This window comes from Amphibalanus amphitrite, unplaced genomic scaffold, assembly GCF_019059575.1.
Source record: "Amphibalanus amphitrite isolate SeventyFive unplaced genomic scaffold, NRLGWU_Aamphi_draft 001041F_arrow, whole genome shotgun sequence".
NCBI lineage: Eukaryota > Metazoa > Arthropoda > Thecostraca > Balanomorpha > Balanidae > Amphibalanus > Amphibalanus amphitrite.
In genome coordinates this window covers 204,912-227,760 of record NW_024882535.1, presented here as the reverse complement: position 1 = coordinate 227,760, position 22,849 = coordinate 204,912, and the positions used below count along the sequence as shown (strand labels likewise).

The 22,849-nt window shown below is 45.9% G+C and overlaps 1 protein-coding gene across 5 annotated transcripts; it reads left to right on the top strand.

Annotated features, from left to right (window-relative positions):
- Positions 1 to 1,577: 1,577 nt before the first annotated feature.
- Positions 1,578 to 22,372, top strand: LOC122369490 (glycine-rich protein DOT1-like). 5 transcript variants are annotated; one of them, XM_043344282.1, is made up of 4 exons: positions 1,578 to 1,772; positions 21,053 to 21,135; positions 21,432 to 21,488; positions 21,779 to 22,372. In XM_043344282.1, the coding sequence occupies exons 1-4, from the start codon at positions 1,767 to 1,769 to the stop codon at positions 22,086 to 22,088; spliced, it is 456 nt and encodes a 151-aa protein (XP_043200217.1). In that variant the 5' UTR covers positions 1,578 to 1,766; the 3' UTR covers positions 22,089 to 22,372. The 5 variants fall into 5 exon arrangements, 3 of the variants coding, with proteins under 3 accessions (XP_043200217.1, XP_043200215.1, XP_043200216.1); XR_006254408.1 differs by having other exon boundaries at positions 1,657 to 1,806; positions 21,779 to 22,296; XR_006254409.1 differs by lacking the exon at positions 1,578 to 1,772 and adding an exon at positions 3,024 to 3,056 and having other exon boundaries at positions 21,779 to 22,296.
- Positions 22,373 to 22,849: the final 477 nt, after the last annotated feature.

The following is a 22,849-nucleotide window of genomic DNA, read 5'->3' as shown; positions in this document are numbered from 1 at the left end:
CCATTTACCCAATCTCACCAATGCCGTGCCACGGCATTTCTATTCACGGCATTTTGCCCACGGTACAATTCAGCGCCAGCAGAAAACACGCAACGTGATTGGTCAATTCTTGTCACCTTCGCTATCGGAAATTGTGCGTATTGCTTGTGAACAAGTATAGCTCTCTATTTAAAATTTTGTCGGGCGTTTATTTGTTTTAGAGCCATACATATGTGTGAAGGATAAGTTATTTGTGGAAAACGTGATAGCAAACTATGAAAAACTAAAGCCTGCCTAAAGAATTCTCCTGAAAAGCGGATTACTGGCCTAGTAAAGTTCCGCGAGGACATTCTCGCGCTGAGAAAATCGAGTGGATTAGATTTCAACTTCGTTTCGCTGCTCATCATTTCTATTTACTTGCTGTTAAGATATTGCAACAATTTTGAGATAAAATTATTGAAGTAACGACCTAGTGATAGCTACGCTGTTGTTTCTAAGACATTGGAATAATGCAATTGAAATGCAGCTGGTAAAGTTTAAGCTTTGGGTACATGCACCCGGCCAGCTCAAGCTATAGCCTTATTTGCTGCTTTTTACGAGCACGATAACAAAAGGAATTACTCAAAATATTGAAGAAACCCGTCTACATCTCAAAACCATAACATAAAGAAAAAGGCATTCAGTTCAGAAGTCAGATTGAGACGCATGAAGACAGCATGCTCCGTAGCTGTTTGTGCCAGACAGAAAGTGGTAAAATATGCATTGTGAGTGCTGATACTTGTTTGACAAGTTTACGGTATTTAATTGTTTTAAATATTTACTTAGAAATCATGAAGGATGTTTGTGAGACGTCCGGACGGGGTGAACACTGAAACACCCATATTATAGCATATATATGTAGATAGGTTTGGCATTGTTATGATTGGGCCCAGATGCTAAAATCGCCTCCACGATCTCATATGGATTTGAAAAATAAGACCATGTAATGAATAAACATGTTTATTTTTATGGATTTGAGTGTGATTTTATCCCTGGAAAATACATGTTTTTGAAATAATCACTATGCGTGTAATCGTCGCTCTAAGATGTCAAGGGCATTATATGAAGAATTATTTACTTTAAAAAAATAATAGTGTCAAATATTGCATAGTAACATCCTCCCAGCGACCTATCCCTTTCACAACACCCGCCATTCACGGCACTAAAAGGTGGCGTGAATGGAACGGCCACCGACAGCGCAAACAGCTGATTATTTGCGTTTGTTCTGCCGCTCTCGCGGCAGCTTGTGCCACTGCCAATGTTAAAGCACTGCCAAAATGCCGTGGATAAACATCGACCGCATGCCGTGAATGAGATGGCGTGAATAGCTATCCACGGCATTGGTAATATGCCGTTGCCGTGAATGGGCTCCATTCACGGCATTTTGCCTATTCACGGCATTGGTAAGATTGGGCCCAGGTGACGTCACTCCTCGGCGGGGCCGCCCGTCCCGACGGCCGGCGTCCGGCGGCGGCTGGCGGGGCCGATGTCGATCGCTCCGGTGCCGCTGCTGCTGCTGATGTTCGTGCCGTCCGCGACGCAAACGACGACGGCGGCGGCGGAGCGCGCGGGGGCCCCCTGGACGCGCGGCTGGCGCCGGCGGCGTGGCGGTCTGGCCGAGCTGACGGCGGCTCCGGTCGGTCGGCTGCCGAGCCCGGCTCGGGCGGCGCGGCCGCGGACGGGCGACGGTGATCTGTCGCGACGGCTCGTCTCCGGTATAGCCTGGCGCGACGTCTATACCTGGACTAATGCAGGTGACCACGGTTTCGTCGGCAATTACCTGTACAGGTAACAGTACCGCGGGTTGCAGGGGAGGGGTGTGTCGGTGTGTGTATTGCTGGGGGTACTGTTATCTCTTGAATTTCCTTGGAATGCAGGCTACATCGCGATGATCGTTCTGACAAGGGTCGCAGTGCTTTACATTGTATGAAAGTTACGGAAACGTTACATAAAATTATGGCGATGTGCTTTACATTTTGCGTTTCTTTTTCGTAAAGTGAGATGTAACGTTAGCTTGCCTACGTTTAAATAATGCGTATGCTGATTTTTTTGTTTTTTTTTCGCGCGAAATAAAAACGCCATCTGGCGGCCGGCCGGCGGTGCGGCTGCGGGCGATCGGTGCCGGCTCGTTGGCACAGCGTGCGTACGCTGCGTCCAGTGGGAGGGGGGATGGGAGGGTTCTGCGGGAGCATTACGGGTCAAAACTCAAAATATTATCGAAACAGTATTACATTGCACTCCATCTATAAATTTCACAGATGGAGCGACGATGCGCATGCAGACCGTGGAATGCTAAATTTAGGAAATGTTTGTGTCTCCTAAGCTTAAAATAGCGTCACTCAACGTAAACGGGCTACGAGGCTGCGCTCAACGAAAAATGCCAAAAAGGCGTAAAATATTTACCTGGTTTAAACAGAAAGCAATAGATATTATTCTTCTTCAAGAAACGCATTCATCAGAATCAGACGCCCAGATGTGGTTAAATCAATGGGGAGGCAGTGGATATTTCGCTCATGGAGAGAAAAACAGCAGAGGCGTGGGAATAGGTACTAGCACGACCAAACTCTGGCATCGTTTTTAGCAATGTTTTTAGTGACGATAATGGTCGCTACATTATCCTCAACGCCGAATTCAATGGTGCTAGCATGGATGAGATAATAATGGATTGGTGTCTTCGCAGTTTTTGGCGACATTGAGCTCAGGCCTGCCATCTAGCGGGAGAATTGTCGTAAGTTAGGAGCAAGCCGAGTGAACGCCGCTGATTAGCATTGTGACACATGGGAGTGTGGTGAAGTAGCAGGCTTGTTGTGCAATTTTTCAAAAGGTTATGTCTTTATATGTCAGTAAAAGCGAAGAAATTAATAGATTTATGTGCAGGGTCAGTAATAAGATAAGCAGTTCCATATTATTTCCTCATTAAATCGTAAAACAGGGAGTTATTGGAGACTTCGCCAGCACGTGTCGTTTTCGCTATTTTTCACGTGAGTCTTTACTTGGCCTAAATCAAACAAATTGTCCGATCAAGGAACAAAACGAACGTAAGTACTATCTACAAGTCTAATGAAAAACTTAAACGGAATTGCTAACGTCATTGCCGCTCAATATGTCATTCAAGACGCTCTATGAAAAGGACCCAACCAGTGCTGCGTAGCCGATGAAATTTCAGTGACTTTGGCTCCAACTCCGACTCCGATGTTCAAATATCGACTCCGACTTCTCCGGGCAGAACTGGCAATTCACTTAGACTCCGACTCTGACTCCGACTCTGCAGCCCTGGTAAGTAGCTGTGTAGTCGATGACTTTTCGGTGACGTTCGCGGTTCGACTCATACTCAGACTACAGCTTTTAAAAATCAACCGACTCCGAGTCGGAACAGAACCGCTGGCTCTGACTACAACTCCGCAACCCTGGCCCAAGATAGCCGCCTTAAACAATAAACAACTTTGATGTGTGATCTTCTTCGTACATTGTTATGTTATTTTAAACAAGGAATGAAAAAGGGAGACGACGCCTTCACAAACAGGGATCTCCTGTTGAGGATCAATCAGCTGCTTGAACAGAAAGGCATAAACACCACGCATCTCATTTCATCGTTTTCCTAATGACTCTGCACCAATGTAAGCACTGATCAATGCAGTGCGAGCATCGATGTGACATTTGTGTACCAAGTTTGAGTGTTATCTGCCCAGCCGTTCTTGAGATATGGAAGCGGCACCCCGCACGTGCGCACGTGCAGTAGCACCCCCATAGTGACACGTGGAAATGCATGGGCCACTGGGCGCCTAACTATTGACGAAGTTTTACTGTAATGGGCCCAGCCATTGCGGAGTTACTTTATGTGGAACAATTTCGACACCCCTAAGTTGGCACGTGGCACGTGCCGTAACATTAACTACAGGGTGAGCCATAAAGATTTACCCATCGAAAATTTCACTTTGTTTGCAAACAGGTTGGCGTAGGTATGCCATCTTTTGCATATATGTCGCAAATTTGTCTCCAATACTGACAGTGTAGTTCAGTTTGTATATGCTCGTCCACTGTCTCTGCTACGCTCCTGAAATGCGAGGTCGTCTTAACGCACATCCGCCGCTCCTGAAATTCAGGAATCACCACTGGGTGTTGGCTGCTGAACACTCCTTGGTCTAAAGAATGCTGGGCACAATTTATCCCCGACTTCAGCCCCACGGGCTTCGCAAACTAAAATATCCTGAAAACCCTACTCTACCTAGTCTCTGAAACACCGGAAATGACATACGGCGCAGCATTGTTATAGCGTGGATGATCGAGGAAAATAATTAAAACGACGGTGCGGCGGCCGCGTGCCATAGTGCTCTCGCGTCTCGGGCGCGTGACAAGAAGAATGCGAGCATACAGAAACAGACTATGTATATTTATTAGTTAGGAGATGAAGTTGTTATATGAATGTAAAAGGTGACATAGCTAATAGCTATATGTCAGCGCGCCTTGAAACAAAGTGAAATTTTCGATGGGTAAATCTGTATGGCTCACCCTAAGATGAAGAAAATCGAGCGAAATTCGGAGAAAAAGGAATAAGCCCACCAAATATGTATGAAATATTGTCAAACTGCTGTACATTGTGAGTAAATGACCATATAAAAGGTCGTACAAGCCGATCGGACTGGGCTTTTCAATACACACCGTTTTACGCATTTTATTTTCGTTATTACCTAAAGGCTGCTTGACGTTTTTGGCTTTCAAGCATTTAAGACATTTTTTGTCGTCTCAGGTCCAGTAAGATTACCTCCAACTCGTGGGAACATGCACTCCAAGCTAACTAACACACTACACCCACGTGTGTCATAATGCTGAGAGATGGCGTTCACTCGGCTTGCTCCTAACTTACGATAATTCTCTCGCTAGATGGCAGGCCTGATCCCAATGTCGCGGATCCCAATGTTAATTTCCACGAGACACCAATCCAGTGTTATATCATCCATGGTGCTAGGATGACGATAGGGAACGTTTATGCGCCAAATCACGATAACCCAAGCATGCTAGAAGATTTTTGCGCAAAACTAAATGATTACGACGATAGCACGATTGTTGTAGGAGGTGACTTTAATTTCTGCTTCGACTTGGGAAAAGATAGACGAAGTTCAGCAAGGATTGTAGCAAATAATAATAGAAACAAAGAAGTCATCCTAAGCCTGATGTCTGAAAAGAACTTAATCGATATTTGGCGTGAAATCAATCCAGTAAAGGAGGAGTACACCTTTATCCGAAATAACCCGACTAGTAGATCACGCATAGATTTTTTCCTCGTGAGCGAAACTTTAACCCGCGCCCGGCTGGGGGTCCTGGATTTCCACGCCCTGCTGGGGGGGGGGGGGGGTGTTTGAACACCCCCCCTTGTAACTCTGCTCCTGGGCCACGTAGCGATACGCGGAGGGCGGCGTTCGAAAGAGCGTAAAAAATAATGACGAAATCACTTCGGTCAATTTTTTGGTCAGGTCAAAGGTCAGGTCACCAGAGGTCATTGAAGGCAAAATTTCGCCGATTTCCAGGTCGAATGTCGAAAATTTCCAAGAAGCCAACGCATAACTCGGGAACCAATAGAGCTACAGCGCCGCGGAAAAGTGCATTCGATAGCCCTATTAACGCCCTTTCTGAGTAATTCTCTCAGATTTGACCTAACGTCAACGGTTTTGCCTGCAGGGGGCAAAAACTGCAAAAATAGCCGATTTTTTCGGAAACAGTTTTTCTGCAATAACTTTTGACCCAAGCCTTGTACGAGCTTACTTTTACCAGCTTCGTGTTCCTCTCGTCAAGACGCATCGAATGAACTATAAGTTGACCTTGAAAGGTCAACTTGAAAATTTGACCTCAGGTCAAGGTCATGACCTGGCCGGAAAGGGTCATGTTGCATATCAGTCGATCCGTATCGTCGAGCTGAACACATATAAGGCGTTTTCATCGCTCTAGCATGCCTCTATCAAAAGTTATTTGCGAAAAACTGTTAGATACCATTCGTGACCTAAGATGACCTCAGGGCACAAACAAGGGTCACGGACACCATTTTCATGTTCAGTGTGTCTAAACCACTTGTAATTCGGTGTTTGGGAGTGTTTATAATGTCTTTCGTCCAAAAGACGCGCATTTCAATTTTCTCCCATTGACTTATAATGGGGAGGTCGCAAAATTGACCTGACCTTAGGTCATCTATATCAAAATTCTGAGATATACATTTTGTACATGCTATTGCTCTTAGCAATCGCTGGAAGTTTCAAAGCGATCGGTCACTCGGTGTAGCTATGACAGACATTGAAACTTTTTATGAGGTGAGGTCACTTCAAGTGACCTGGTGACCTGACCTTGAATGACCTTGGTCTGAAATTTTCACAACATGTGTAGAATTGATGTATGATAAAGTGTACCAAAAACGGCGGCGCTCCGCGCCGCCGTTTTTGAGATATTCGCGAAAAACCGCAAGGGGGGGTGTTCAAACACCCCCCCCCCCCCCAGCAGGGCGCGGGTTAATGTACAGTGAAAAGAGGCCAAGCGCAAAGATTGTAGACGGATACCTAACAGATCACAAGTTAATTACTTTGTCGATAAATATTTCCAATGTTGACATAGGAAAAGGATATTGGAAATTTAATAATGATCTTTTGAAAGACGATCAATTTGTATCATTGATCCAAAACAGAATACCTGAAGTAATTAGTTCAAACGAACAAAGTGCCTCCTCCAGTACAATATTGCTGGAGACGACGCTTTGTGTTGTAAGGGGAGAAATCTCGCGGCCTAAAGGTGCCAGACTTAGCACTTCAGGCACAGAGTTTAAAGGTTACCTGGGTAAAAAGACTCCTAGATAAAAGCCACGATGCTAAGTGGAAGGGCCTGGTGACCCCAATGCTTTTTCTAAATGACGACATAACGCTGTTTCACTGCAATACAAATGCAAAGTACATAAAAAACACGGTAAAGAATACTTTTTGGGAGGAAACGTGCATTGCATGGAATAACATTAACGGAGCTAATCTTAGTGCCACAGATCAATTGCAAAATAGCATATTATGGGCGAACAAAGATTTGAACATAGAAAGCAATGCCAATATCAACAGGAAACATCTAATAGAAAAAGGTATCATTAGACTAGCAGATATATGTAACTTACGAAAGAAAGAATTAATGACAGTCAATGAAATATCACAAAAATTTGGTGTGCACCCAATGGTTTCAGCGGCAATAAAAAACGCAGTGCCAACCGCTTGGAGCAATAAAATACGAAACCTTCAGAGAAGTGTCAATGCAACATCTATAGAACAGTTGCAAAATTCATCTAAACCAGCAAGATGGGCATACTCCAAGTTATTAGAACAAGTATTAGATACTACTCGGGGTGAAAAATCGCACACAAAGTGGGAAGCAGAGCTTGAAGGTGGAAGGCGGCTGAATTGGCCTGCTATTTACGCACGATTGCATTACGCTGTTGAAGATGTTAATCTAAAATGGTTGAATTACAGATGCATAAAAAGAATTTTACCAACAAACAAACTTCTTTTTACTTGTAACATCAAAGATACGGATCGATGTACGTACTGTCACCAGGTGGAAACAATTGGACATTTATTCTGGCATTGCCACCGAGTAAGGGCTTTTTGGAGCAGTATTGGTGAGTTATTTAACGGGCGCAATATTACATACAAAGTCGTAGTCACCGGTTTTGAGCACAACGATTCCGCGGTCTGCAAGCGCATCAATACTATTCTTTCATTGGGAAAACAGTTTATATGGTATAAGAGGGAATGCAATAGTCACTTATCTGAGCCCACATTCGTCACTTACCTGTACAACTATCTTAAAGTAGAAAGGTATGCTTATAAAATAAATGATCGAGAAACGAAATTCAACGATACCTGGGGCTCGTTGTTTTGCGCTTTAGCGGAGCGTGTAGAAAGGTAACCGCCTTAGAATATGAAACAAGCACTTTGTGACTAATTATTGTTGTGTGTCACGATGTTTGCGTAGTGCAACATGATGTGTACAGTTTTTTTTTTCTACGATGGGAAGGGGGGAAGGGGCAAATGTCAGGTGTCGATGATACACAATGTTAAAATGACTGTCCTTTGTATGTATGCATATGGTGTTTGTTATATAAAGTGTTAGTGGAAAACGATGTGCGCGCTACAAGCCCCCGCCCCCATGACCCATCCGGGCCAACCCGGGACTGGCCCCTCCTGTGAGGGGCCGGTCGGCCGGCCGGGCGTGCGGAGCGCCGACCTAGACGGGTCGACGCTTCGCTCGCCCGGTCGGTGGTTAGGGGGCACCGCCCGGGGCTGCTTGCCGGGCGGTGCGGGCGGGGGCTGGCGGCCCGCCTGGAGCGCCGGGGAGGTAGCCATCAGATCTCCCCGGCTGGGGAGGTATCCCACAGCTCTCCCCGGGGCCGGGACGGCATATGTCACGGATTGACACCGTCCCGGCCTGGCCAGGCGGGTCGCCGATGGGAGCACAAAAATGTTTTATGCTTATTTTTGTTTGTGTTTTATGTGAATTGTGTTAATAAAATGCATGAAAAAAAGCTTGCAAAAAAAAATATCTAACCACAGTCGAAGGTTCCAGACCTGTGGCTCCTATCCTTCATCCCTTAATCGTCCCCTAAAGGACGGGGCGCGTCAAAAGTGCCCCAAGGCTTCGTCTGATCGCCAAAATAATAGTCGCAATCGATTCCTCGGGTCAATATCTAACCTCAGTCGAAGGTTCCAGACCTGTGGCTCCTATCCCTCATCCCTTAATCGTCCCTTAACCCGCGCCCCACTGGGGTCTGTGTATAACACGCCCTACTGGGGGGGGGGGGGGGCTATTCATAGCCCCCCCCCTCCTAACTCCGAAACTACTGGGCCGATCGTCAAAATTCAAACGGCGTCTGATAGCCCCGGAAAAACTGTCGAGCGAAACCTAATTTCATTGACCTCGAGGTCACCGATGACGTCACAGGTCAGGTCAAAGTAAAAATTATTAGCACTTTGGCTTGTTCACATTTTGGGCTCTGGCCGCCGTCTTACAAGTCAGATCAGGCTCATTTTTGGTTTCCACACTCGTGAACAGATGCTCTAGATACCTTGAGGGTACCAAACTTGTACTTTGATTTTCAGGTCAGGGTCAGGTCATCACAGGTCACGAAAATATTATATCATGCGTCGGTCACGTGACACATGTTTTATGGTCCATTTAGGCCATAGATTTCGAATTTGATGTCGTCTGTGTTATTCAAGGTCATTTTGAGTCGAAATTAGCTTAGGCCAGGTCACTTTCAGGTCAAAAAAGGTCAAATTTTGAAGTTGAAATTTTTCAACAAAAAAGGTGTCTATTGGATGCAGTTTGAGCTCAGAAACACGATGGTGCCATTTATATTGGTGTACGATGCCAAATACGTACTGAAAAATTGATTTGAAAAATTAATAATTGTGAATTTTTTGCAATAATGCGTATAACTTGGCCATTTTTGAAGATATTTAGCTAAAACTTGCTAGAGTTAGTCATAATCATGCGTTCTGTCACATATATTCCGGTTTTTCGAAAACTCAAAAACTTTTTGAAAAAATATAAAAATATAAATTTTGAATATTATTATATAAAATTTTCGAAATTTTCAAAATTTTGAAAATCCGAGATAGCAGTTTGATAGCGCGGTCAATTCTGAGTTCTTTCATGCAAAGAAATTGGATCTAGCTTAAAAACTGAGCTCTTGGGAGCGATTGCCGTGGTTCAATGTTTTGCGTCGAAATCGGACGAACATGACGTCACTCTGACGTCATTTCCGGCCGACCTATAGTAGCTACGAAGTTCAAATTTTGACACAAGGTGTCAAATTGATGCAGCCGAAGGTACTGAAAGTTTGGCATCGATTCGTAAAGCGGTTTGGAAGTTATTGCAGAAAAACGGGAGGGGGGGCTATAAATAGCCCCCCCCCAGTGCACATAGCCGCTATCCGGGTTCAGAAGTGGCCAATACCCTAATTTTCGACAAATTTTAAAGCGTGATTTTCTCGCATTTTCTGGTCGTAAATTGATCAGACTGTATAAAATATCATCCAGAAAAAATATTATTCATTGTGGCACAGATTGGTGGGCTCCCAAAGTACATCGTTTTGTTTTGCTCCGTGAGACCGAACTTGTGCTGCGATTTTCATGTAAATGTTGACGAGTCTCCTGTCATATTCTTTGCTTGAAAATGCGTAAGTAAGATATCAGCTGAAAGGAGAAAATGTGCGGAATCCATTGGTAACAATAGTGCATCTAAAAAACTTCCCACTCAGTTATTGTAAACTAATTGTTGCACACTTGCACAAAGCAGAAGGGCTTGAGGATTTCAATATTTACATAGGCCTACCAAAAAACGCACAGCGTGCTTCACATCGAGACAACGTCCATAACATATACCGTACAGTTGTGATTCATTTGCTGAAAAAATTAGGTCGGCATCACACTGCCGGCAAAAGTTATTGCAGTTCTAGTGACGCTAGGTCGCCGCCCGGCCGACCCCGGTCAGGTCGGCCGGGCGGCGGCCGTGCAGCTGACGTCCGTGCGGTTCGGCAGCTGACCAATCAGCTGCGAGAGAGGAGCGCGGTCCGTCTAACCGTCCCCGGCAGTTGTTTGTGCTGAGGGGTGGTCGACGCTCGTGTCGATTGCATTTGTTGGTTGTCGATTGTCGATTGACTTGTGGGTATACTTTCTGGTGACCAATAAATGTACGTCGTCTTAACTGCATGTAGTCTGATCAAATTCAATAAAGCAAAAAGACATCCAGCCAACAGAACATCGTAAGAATGTCCGATATGATTGATAACATTCATAGTTTTGGGGAGCAGCCATCGACCAGAATGAACCTTATTGGCTTTTGTATGTAACATTTGCATTGCTTTTGGAAAGTTTCAGTCAGATATCTTCAGAAATGGCAATGTTATCGGCTTTTGCATTTTACCGTAGTCGGTTAATCACAATTTTCGATATTGCAAAGGCAATTTCAGTACGTTCTTGACATCGAAAACCAAAACGAATAGCATCATCGTGTTCCAGAGCTCAAATTGCATCCGATGCACATGTTTTTTGTTGAGAATGTTCAACTTCAAAATTTGACCTTTTTGACCTCGCCGTGACCTGACCTTCATTTGTCGAATGGAAATAATTTTGAATCGGACGACCCAGATGACATCATTTTTAGATGCTTTTGCCGAAATGGACCATTAAAGATGTGTCGCATGGCCTTAAAAGTGTATACATTTCCTTCCATGACCTTTTTCATGACCTTTTGTGACCCATGACCTTTCCATGACCTTTTGTGACAAAGTTAGGTTTCGTTTGTCAGCTATTCCTATCAGAAGCCGTTTGAACTTTTAGTATTGAACGAGTAGTTTCGAAGACAGTAGGGAAGCTATGCAGAATCCCCTCCCGATTCACCCACGTTATGGGATATCATATAGGTACCCGTCATCCGCGGATTACAAGCAAAAATATTTTTTACGGCAATGATGTATCAGCATGGATGCTCATACGTTCCCATATGTGACCTTACGGTTGACTTCACATACAATAAAAATTCCTTGGCAAAATGTCAACTGGTTAACGAGTTATCGCATTTTGGCCACTTCCGAACTCAAATAGCGGCTGTGTGCAGTGGGGCGCGGGTTAAAGGACGGGGCGCGTCAAAAGTGCCCTAAGGCTTCGTCTGATCGCCAAAATAATGGTCGCAATTGATTCCTCGGGTCAATATCTAACCTCAGTCGAAGGTTCCAGACCTGTGGCTCCTATCCCTCATCCCTTAATCGTCCCTTAAAGGACGGGGCGCGTCAAAAGTGCCCCAAGGCTTCGTCTGATCGCCAAAATGAGGGTCGCAATCGATTCCTCGGGTCAATATCTAACCTCAGTCGAAGGTTCCAGACCTGTGGCTCCTATCCCTCATCCCTTAATCGTCCGGGACGATTAAGGGATGAGGGATAGGACGGGGCGCGTCAAAAGTGCCCCCAGGCTTCGTCTGATCGCCAAAATAAGGGTCGCAATCGATTCCTCGGGTCAATATCTAACCACAGTCGAAGGTTCCAGACCTGTGGCTCCTGTCCCTCATCCCTTAATCGTCCCCTAAAGGACGGGGCGCGTCAAAAGTGCCCCGTCAAAAAAAAGTGTCAAAAGTAAGGGATGAGGGATAGGAGCGACAGGTCTGGAACCTTCGACTGAGGTTAGATATTGACCCGAGGAATCAATTGCGACCCTTATTTTGGCGATCAGACGAAGCCTTGGGGCACTTTTGACGCGCCCCGTCCTTTAAGGGACGATTAAGGGATGAGGGATAGGAGCCACAGGTCTGGAACCTTCGATTGAGGTTAGATATTGACCCGAGGAATCGATTGCAACCATTATTTTGGCGATCAGACGAAGCCTTGGGGCACTTTTGACGCGCCCCGTCCTTTAGGGGACGATTAAGGGATGAGGGATAGGAGCCACAGGTCTTGAACCTTCGACTGTGGTTAGATATTGACCCGAGGAATCGATTGCGACCCTTATTTTGGCGATCAGACGAAGCCTTGGGGCACTTTTGACGCGCCCCGTCCTTTAAGGGACGATTAAGGGATGAGGGATAGGAGCCACAGGTCTGGAACCTTCGACTGAGGTTAGATATTGACCCGAGGAATCGATTGCGACCCTTATTTTGGCGATCAGACGAAGCCTTGGGGCACTTTTGACGCGCCCCGTCCTTTAAGGGACGATTAAGGGATGAGGGATAGGAGCCACAGGTATGGAACCTTCGACTGAGGTTAGATATTGACCCGAGGAATCGATTGCGACCATTATTTTGGCGATCAGACGAAGCCTTGGGGCACTTTTGACGCGCCCCGTCCTTTAAGGGACGATTAAGGGATGAAGGAAGGGAGCTAGGGCAAAATAAATGTCATATTCGTATTCCCCGTCCCCCAATTGACCTGATGGCAGTTTTTGAAGCGATTCTGAATTCGACGCTGTATTCGTTGCTGTTGCTGACGCTAACTTCACGGACATGACAGAAATGGCGAAGAAGTAACAAAAAGATGAAGCTTTAGAAACTTTATTCCATTGCTATCTATGCTCGCGAAATACTCAGCACTCGCCCACACACATGACGTGATGCCTGATGGAGTAAAAGTCTGAAACTGTCCTCAACTTTAAAGGGACCCTCCCACCTTAACATTAGTTTTGAGTTGAGATAGCCAAATTGGTGGCCATGGCCTGAAAATACCGGTTTGGGCATTCACAACATCGAAAAATGCTTTAATTCGGAGATATGGAATTTCAAACTTGCAGTTTTCGGATTCTAAGGGGCTAATGCATTGGTATGCCCCCTTAGAATTTGTGACGTCAGCGGAGATCTAACGATTTTTAAATCTTTTACTAAAACGTTTGGCAGCACGCGGTGGTATATGCTGCTTTGCGCGCAACAAATGCCGCACTTTCAAATAAAGTCGCTAGGAACAGCGGAGATCCCAAAAAGTAAACAAAAGTAAAAGTCTAATATCTTGAAAACCGGTGAATATTTTTCGATGAAATTTGGTAGATATTCATTTTTGCTCTTTCTGAACCGAGCGACATCACTTTCATGCCAATTCATTAACTTTTTTGAAGGTGGGAGGGTCCCTTTAACCATTTCGAGGCTTTTCTGATTTTTTTCTTTTTTTTTAGTAACCTTACTTGTTTATCGCGGTGCAGGGGCGTCGCCACGGATTTTCGACAGGGGGGACGGATCGGCCGACTAAAAACCCAATTTTAGGTATTGTTACCGTACTTTTTCAGGCCGATGCATTATCTGTCTAATGCCCAGACCGAATTCCTACACAGTACATTTTTGAACTGAAGTCAGATTCATTTTGACAGTTAATGGCAACGCCTCTGGTCAATTCTATCAGGGTATAGGAAATTGTTGATGTATGACACCAGTCGGATAGGTAATGCATTACATACCTGCATTGGGGGCTGCTTTATTAATCACTACTCGCAATCTCTTTTTGACTCGAGTATGAATCAGCGGCGTGAAACTCCGCAAAAAATCAAAACCAATTGGCATAACAGCTCCAAAACACCTTAATTTTGCAGCCCGTGTAACAAGTTTGATACCAGAACACCTACAGGGTGTCCCAGAATTACCCGGATATTTATTTTCTGGCTAAAAGTACGACTGCGCTCGCTTCTAATTACGAGCGAGCGAGCGCAGCGAGCGAAGCGAAGTCTTTTCAATATAAGGGAAAAATCTCAGTATGAGCGGCCCGGCCCGGCCCGGCCCGGCCTGTAACGCTTTTGAGAGGCTTATATCTCAGCAACCGCTGGACCGATTGCCCTGCGGTCTTTTTTGCTGGGTAGCCCCATCCCTTCTACCCCGTAATTGACTACTTTTGATGCATCTCAGTGACCGTCGTGGCACGTGCCACGTGAAAAGTCAAGGGTGTTCAAGCAGTTTTGCAAAAGTAGTGATTTTGAGAGGCCCATATCTCAGCAGCGGCTTGAGCGATTGTCTTGCGGTAATTTTTATAGGGTAGCTGCATCCCTTCTACCAAAGGTCGGATACTCTTGATCTATGTGAGTGACCCCCAGTGCACGTGCAAAATACAACAATAAGAGGTGTCAAATTTGTTCCCATTTCAATAACTCGGTAATTACTGGGGCGATTTCGCTGAAACTTGGCATACAGGTAGGCACCTACCAGGCAATGCATTCCCATGTGTTCCGGTTAGGGTGCTACTGCACGTGCGCACGTGCAGGGGGCGCTTCCAGATCTCGAGAACGGCTGGACCGATTGCGCTCAAATTTGGTACACAGTTGGGGACCGGTTAGGAGGGTGCCGTGAAAAGTCAGTTTGGACCCCGTTTGCACGTGCGCACGTGCAGAATGCCGCTTTCAGATCTCAGGAACGGCTGGGCCGATTGCGTTCAAATTTGGCACACCGCTAGCGACCGGTTAGAGGGGTGTTTTGCACAAGTCCGTTGGAAGTACCCTCTCGCCCTTCCGCACGTGCAGGGCTCACTATCTCGCTCGCTCGTCCTTCGCCCAAAAGGCGTTTTACTGGTGATATACAAGCATCATACTTTTATTACGAGCGAGCGAGCGCAGCGAGCGAAGCGAAGTCTTTTCAATATAACGGAAAAATCTCAGTATGAGCGGCCCGGCCCGGCCCGGCCTGTAACGCTTTTGAGAGGCTTATATCTCAGCAACCGCTGGACCGATTGACCTGCGGTCTTTTTTGCTGGATAGCCCCATCCCTTCTACCCCGTAATTGACTACTTTTGATACATCTCAGTGACCGTCGTGGCACGTGCCACGTGAAAAGTCATGGGTGTTCAAGCTGCTTTGCAAAAGTAGTGATTTTGAGAGGCTCATATCTCAGCAACCGCTTGGGCGATTGACTCGCGGTAATTTTTATAGGGTAGCAGCATCCCTTCTACCAAAAATAGGATACTCTCGATGCATGTCGGTCACCCCCATTGCACGTGCAAACTACAACAATAAGAGGTGTCAAATTTGTTCCCATTCTAATAACTCGGTAATTACTGGGACGATTTCGCTGAAACTTGGCATACAGGTAGGCACTCACCAGGCAATGCATTCCCATGTGTTGCGGTTAAGGTGCTACTGCACGTGCGCACGTGAAGGGGGCGCTTCCAGATCTCGAGAACGGCTGGGCCGATTGCGCTCAAATTTGGTACAAGGTTGGGGACCAGTTAGTAGGGTGCCGTGCAAAAATCAGGTTGGACCCCGTTTGCACGTGCGCACGTGCAGAATGCCGCTTCCAGATATCAGGAACGGCTGGGCCGATTGCGTTCAAATTTGCTACACCGCTAGCTACCGGTTAGAAGGATGCTTTGCGCAAGCCCGTTGGAAGTACCCTCTCGCCCTTCTGCACGTGCAGGGCTCACTATCTCGCTCGCTCGTTCTTCGCCCAAAAGGCGTTTTACTGGTAAGATATCCCTTAGCTATCGAGATTGGGGACAGTGTGCTTTGGTGGCCGGTAACGACTCGAATCAATTATTATCCAGAGTCAAGTAAGAGTAGTCCTTTTCCGTTTTCAGCTTAAGCCACTAATAGGCAACCATGGTGAATCAACTCCGGTTCTCAACTTTGTAAACGGACTTTCGGCATGGTTTTTGCTGGAGAGCTTCAGCAGCTCATCTGCAAGCAGTTAGGATTGAGCAAAGCGCAATTATATCAGCTAACGAAGCCAGAGAGAGCAAGAGATAAACCTGATTGACAAGCTTGGGCTCGGCCAAAAAGGGCCATGCACCAGTTGTCAAACAAGGGGTTGCTTGTCATAGACAACAAACGTCACCGATCATGGTGTGTCAAAAGTGGAAATAGCCGCCCAGCTTTAGTTCGCCAGCCTTGTCAATAGATGGCAGTACCATAATATGGGCAGCGGATCGTGCAATTGACGTCACATTTTTGTTATCTGCTAAGAATTGAATGGCGGATCTTTTCATGCAAGAATCAAGTAAATCGGTCCACAACTTTTCTAACAACAGAGATGTGAAGTCAAACACCCTGCCAGAGCGGCGGCGCGGCGGCCGGCGGCAGCCGTTACGCGCCGCCTGGGAGACTGGCGGCGCTGAACGGTTCCGAATTGGCACTGCACTAAAACCTGTTAACTGCTTGGAATAGTTGTTATAGCAAAAAATTCATTCAAGTGAGGAATAACCAAGGGCAGGAAGTATGTTGCTTGTGTGCGTACTATGTAAGCCAAGAAACTGCATTAGCAGATACTCGCTAATATTAGATCCAGCCAAGTCCAAACGCATTCCAGGTGATGTGTTTCTGATGGGTCAACAATATTTATCGTTCGAGGGCGGATACAGTTTTAACAATACAAAAAATATTTTTGCACAGCTCTATTCCTTGAATAATTCTCTACAACGCCTCATTCCTAGTTAAGCGAATTAGCCCACCCTGGTTGAATAAATAAGGCGATTTCGTCACAAGGTCGGGGAAAACCGACCGAAAACGGCCGCGCTCAACGTTAATTTGGGCATGCAGACTCTTAAAAACTCGCATTGGGCGGGTAGGGTTTCCCAGGTATTGGCTCCAAAACACCGTATTCGGCTCCCGAATACGTCCAAGTGACCCGCCTCGTTCCTAGTTAAGCTCTAATTAGATCAAGTGACTCATAGGGAGCGAAAAAAGCGACAAAAAGCATGAATTTCCCTATGGCGGCGGGCTGCCGGGTTGCCAGACGGCGCACCGGCTATTTCCACTTTTGACACACCATGTCTAGCTAAAAACTAGCTAAACAATAGATCAGGATTATCTACAAAACATCAGTCTACTTTGCACCACTATCTTCGACAAAATTTTGGAATTTGGGGTCCTTCGCCAGAAAAATATGCGAAAACTACGGGGAAAGCAGCGCAAATCACTACAATTCATCCCAAAAACATAACATATACAACAAACCAGTATATTGAGGCACACTTTGTGGTCTAACGAAGGTATTATGTCATTTGAACCGCCCGAAAAAGGCTTGTGTGAACGTCAGATGGCTACAACGCCCCAACAGCAGAGACGGCCAGGCACCAGTCGAAAATCAAATTGTGAGACATTTTGAGCCACCGTGCACTCATTGGGCTTGATATGATGGCCCAAAGACAACCGTTAGCACAGGGTACTACTGCGGTAATATTCTACCAGTGCGAAAACTGGATGCCATGAACCAAATGGCCATGAACGGGTTTGTTTTGGAAACCAAATCTGTTGGAAGCCAAAGGTTGCGCAATGTTCAGACATGGAGCTTCTCCACTCCAGATGTAAAAAACGCAGCAAAAGTGGCGTATGCAGAAATTTTTGTTTTGGGGGATAATACCTTATGGCCTGGGAACACTTTGATGTCAAGTTTATCTTATATGATCGTATTATCCTCCGGCAAGAGGTCAAAGAAAACAGGCCTACACCCAGTTTCGAGAGACCCGTAAAACAACTGAGACCAGCAATGGCTGGCATTTTCCATCATTGTCGGCTGATCTTGTAACAAGCGTATCTATTGCATGTGCTATTTCACAGCCACCCTAGTTGACTATAGGGGAAGTTGGGGGAACGCCGAAGACTTTTTTTCTGACGCCCGTAGCACGCAAGGTAGACAACATACGCTATTCTTGTTGGCGTCATTCGAGAGGCCAGTCTTTTGCCTTTCAAACGTACCAGGCGCATTTGATGAATTCGCATACCATTAAGCGCACAAACTAAAAATATCAAAGAAGTGACTTTTTCGGCGTTGCCCCGGACTGCGGGGAAAGCCGAAAATGGGAGAAATGATCTACGGGGAATGCCGACATTGATGTTTTGCCATTTTATCTCAAACTTTATCCAGAATTCATCAAAGCTGACACACGTTTCAAGAGCTTGAGGACGCGGTGCACACTGGAGGTTATAATTGTGTGATATAATAAGAAAATGCCAGATAAATCATTCCTTAAAGGTAACAGGCCGTTGTGTCGGTTGAAAGTGTAATTTGTGTGGCTAAAAATACGCGTTGCTATTCTACAGCAGTAAAGTCCACGTGGCGTGCTTTTAACACGTGCGTAATCGCACGTTTTCGGCATTACCCCAGCCAGCCATACTTTCATTTGCAGGCCCATAACTTTTCAACGTGCTGTATAAATTTCAAATAGGCAGCACACTTATGCAAAGACATGCTAAAGATTACTTGACCGAATTGGCCAGACAAACGGTAGCATAATGAGTAAAAAATGCAGCTTCAAAGGCGCATGTAGTACAAGGGAAAAGTACCTTGAAAACGCTCTTGGCGCCCTCACAGTCGAAGTATTCCGAATGACGACTCGTAACAAACATGCGATAATTGTAGTCACTTAAGCTTCAGAGCATCACTGACAGGTGGCATCCATGTCTTACGGTTTTCGAAATATCTCGAATTTCGGCTTTGCCCCAACTCCGGCATTGCCCCAACTTCCTAGGACGGTAAAAAGAAAAAAGCGCAATCATGTTTGCCTTATTTTATACGCTAATTAACAATGTCCGAGTAATTATGGGACACCCTGTAAGGTCTGGTCACCAAGTCAAGTAGCGCTGCCTAAAAAAAATTGTGGCCCTTTAACCGTATAACTTATTTCCTAGAAGTTTGAAATTTTGTGTAGTGCAACTGGAGGACTGCGGGGTCGGAGCCGGAGCTTGACAGCTCGTCAGCTTGACTTGACAGATCTGGCCAGAGTAGGAGCTGGAGTCACCGAAGTCGCTTGTACTTCGACTCCGAAGTCAGAGTCGACATTCTCTGGTTTGAAGTCATGCTCTTCACTGGTTAGTCGAAGTATATGAAGCCGTTTTAGCCAGTCGTATACGGCACACGTGGAATTCGTGGATGACGATATAAAAATCAGCAGTTTCCCAAGGACGGGTGGGATAAGAGCTGGATGTTCTGCTGGCCGTTGTGACTGGTGGACGGTGGTTGTATAGGGGTCAGACCAATAGGTATAGATAGGCCCACACTGAGTTTTAAAACCTCCTGGACCCTCTCATACCACACACCGTTCCGTCAGTTCTATCCTCAGGACAGTCAGTCAAATCCCTCTCCTCCACGCCTAAACCCATTGTTCCGGACTGGACGGGCAATTTTTCCCATGCGGGAACGCCCGATAAGAGCACGACCGTAACGTAACCGGGTGCGGTGAGTGTTTGCGGGGCTGGTCGGCCTGCCCTTGGACGGTTTCAGCCCCGGCGATTCACCAGGGTGCTCGCTCAGACCAATGTCTCCCCCTAATTCCTATCATCCTTCCGGCTCTGAAATGGTCTCGTCAGACCGAAAAGACCATAGCCCAATAAAACAAATCTCACGCCGTGACGAGTTCCTCTCACACCAGTATCAGTTCCCCTAAAGGCCATGGTAAACCCCTTCGGCTGTCGTTTTGCCTAGCACGGGAGGATGACTGTTTGACTCATTTGAGAGTGCTTGAGTATTGTGAATATTATAAAATGTGTGGCTTATGCAGCTGTCACCCCACCCAGAGACTTTGGGACCGAACTTCAGCCCTTGGTGGGTGTACATACGTTGTACCTGAGCCGCTGAAGTGCCTGAGGTCATATTTGTGTAGGTACGGTCGAAATGACCAGCATCAGTATTCTTTTAAAGAAGCTTATTTCTGTTTACATGGCTCCATTGTGAATGACCGTCGCAAAGAGTCATTTTTTAAATATGTTATGCAGGTGATTTTTTTGGAGAGGACGTCCCCCCGGATTCCTCGACTGGGGGGACGCGTTCCCCGTCCCCGTCCCCCCGCTTTCGACGCCCATGTCGCCGTGCACGAGCACGAAGTCAGTCGCCACCGACGTGAGGCGACGCGATCAGTAGCGGCTATGGACGCGATCCAGCCGCGCCGGGTGTTCGCCGACGTCCTATGACGTCCGCGCAGGGTGGTGACCTGACGTGTAACGTCATCGGAGACCTCAAGGTCAATGAAATTAGGTCTCGCGCTACAGCTTTTCCAGAGCTATCAGACGCCGTTTAAATTTTGACAATCGGCCAAGTAGTTTCGGAGGAAGGGGGCTATGAATAGCCCCTCCCCCCAGTGGGACGCATTATGAAACTACCCCAGTGGCAAACCAATGAACTATTGAGTTTGAATGCACGACAGACAGGTATGCTTTTACGATCGATCCACTGCGTCAATTTGGGCTGACCGCTTCAGTACACTTGGGGGTTTTCCGTTCAAATCACGACACACGTGTTGAGCCAATATCTCCCGGTGACGGAGAGGTCACGACCTGACCGACCCTGAGGGGGGGGGGGGTCACCAGCTGTATATAACGCTAGCTAATGGCTAGCAGAGACACAGACCTCACCCACCCACCAGCCGAACAAACATGTTCAAGGTAAGGTACTGCAACAGTGGCATGTCTTGACGAGGTACCTACTATCTGCAACCGCAGTTCACGATACAATTACAAGATACCTAAGAAATACGGGAAAATCTGCGAAGCTACAGTTTATTACATTTGACGGATGATGTGTTATATTTCAATGCTTCAATGGCGTGCTAACTCCCAGTAAATGTTTTCAGTTTGTCGTCCTTGCGGTGTGTGTGACCCTGGCCGCTGCCGGAGGAGGCTATGGGGGCGCTCAGAGCCACGCCAACGTCGAAATGTGAGTGAGAGTTTGTCAATTATTCTGGCTAGATTATATGACAGCTTTATATTCTTCAATACGGCGTCGGCAGCTGTATTTGTTTTACCTAAATGCGTTGCAAAAGCTATTTCAAATTTCTTATTTTGAAATCGAATCGAATTTTGAAATTCAGTTACATGTAGTTTTAATAAATATAGCCTAAAATTAATCTTCGGAAACCATATATCTGTGTGCGTGTAAGTACCCTCATAAGTCGTATGCACGCTGAACACTGATACATAACGTACGAATTAATGTTTTTTATTATTTTTCAGCTACAACGCGTGGGGAGGTGCTAAATATGGTGTGAAAAATCAGCACGCAGTGAAGGTGTAAGTAACGAGTAGTTCAAAAATTTCAATTAAATTATAAAAATATACGGCATAGATCGTTGTCAATTTTCTTGCATTTTTCTCAAGGCGGTTTGTCATCATTTTGAGTACATAAAGTGCTTTTATTGTCGATTACCACTGTCTTCAAAAGCTTCAGTTCCAAGACTTAAGTTTAATGGATGTAGGTATACACTATACATCAATATAAGAAATAATAAAAACTAGCAGGCATGGAAAAATATATGTTGAAGGCGACACATTGACATCAATGTCAATCCTTTTCCCTCTAGAGGCGGGCACGGCGGTGGAAAGGGTTACGGCGGAGGATACAGCAAATTTGCCGGCGGAAACGCACAGATCTACGCCGAAGGACACGGCTCTGGTGGATCCGGATACGGCGGTGGATACGGTGGATACGGCGGTGGACACGGTGGATACGGCGGTGGACACGGCGGATACGGCGGCGGATATTCCTACAAGTACAGCGCCGATGTCGGACACGGTGGATCCGGCGGATCCGGCCATGGGGGCGGACACGGTGGATCCGGCTATGGAGGCGGACATGGCGGATCCGGTCACGGATCTGGATACGGGCACTAAGGTGTTTCCCGTCGCTATATGAGCTCGTGTTTGCATGTTGCGGTAGTGGTTGTCCGTTGTCCTGTGTTTGAGCTGAGCGTCTATAAATGTTTGTAGGACATAATACACTACGAGTGGAACGCCGAAATTTGGCTGCCTTCCCCGGGACCGGCGATATAACGATTTTGTGATGCGTCAAACGAAGATGAATAAAATACCTACATCGAAAGCGGTCTATATTTATAGAGCTTGGAAATGGTTTAAGAGTTGGGAAGGCATATACAATATACATATAAAAGAAACAGCGACGAGAGAAAAGCCTAAATATAATGCCACCACTAACAACCAACTTTGGAATAATTTGAGCATTTTCCAGACACCTGGGGCATTCCACGATCGATCGTACCACTTTTTCCAATTTGACACCCTCATCTCTCGGAATTTGACGAGAATTGGTCTCAGGGGTAATCAGGGGCTCTGAATCCCCCTGTAACAATTTCAGGCTTATCAGATAAGTATTTTTTTAGTTATGATGTATAACATTTTTTGGATCTTGCTTTGCAGCGCTAAGTTTGGCGGGCTGTAACTCTAAGACGGATTATTCAAATGCCAAATGTTATATAACATTGAACTTGCAATGAAACAGAGATTAATATGTATTTATGAAATTTCGAAAAATACGCTATTTTTGATATATGACATATCGAGTTTTCTTTCATTTGTATTTTTTGGACTTTGGGACCAAATTTTTTTGAATCTTTATTTCTTTAAAAAAAATATTT

Bases quoted from the DNA above. Each gene is read 5' to 3' on its own strand.
- LOC122369490 (XM_043344280.1), top strand. From the start codon at position 3,211: ATGTTCAAATATCGACTCCGACTTCTCCGGGCAGAACTGGCAATTCAC. The intron at 3,295-21,052 runs GTAAGTAGCTGT...AAATGTTTTCAG, and splicing joins ACTCCGACTCTGCAGCCCTG to TTTGTCGTCCTTGCGGTGTG. The intron at 21,136-21,431 runs GTGAGTGAGAGT...ATTATTTTTCAG, and splicing joins AGCCACGCCAACGTCGAAAT to CTACAACGCGTGGGGAGGTG.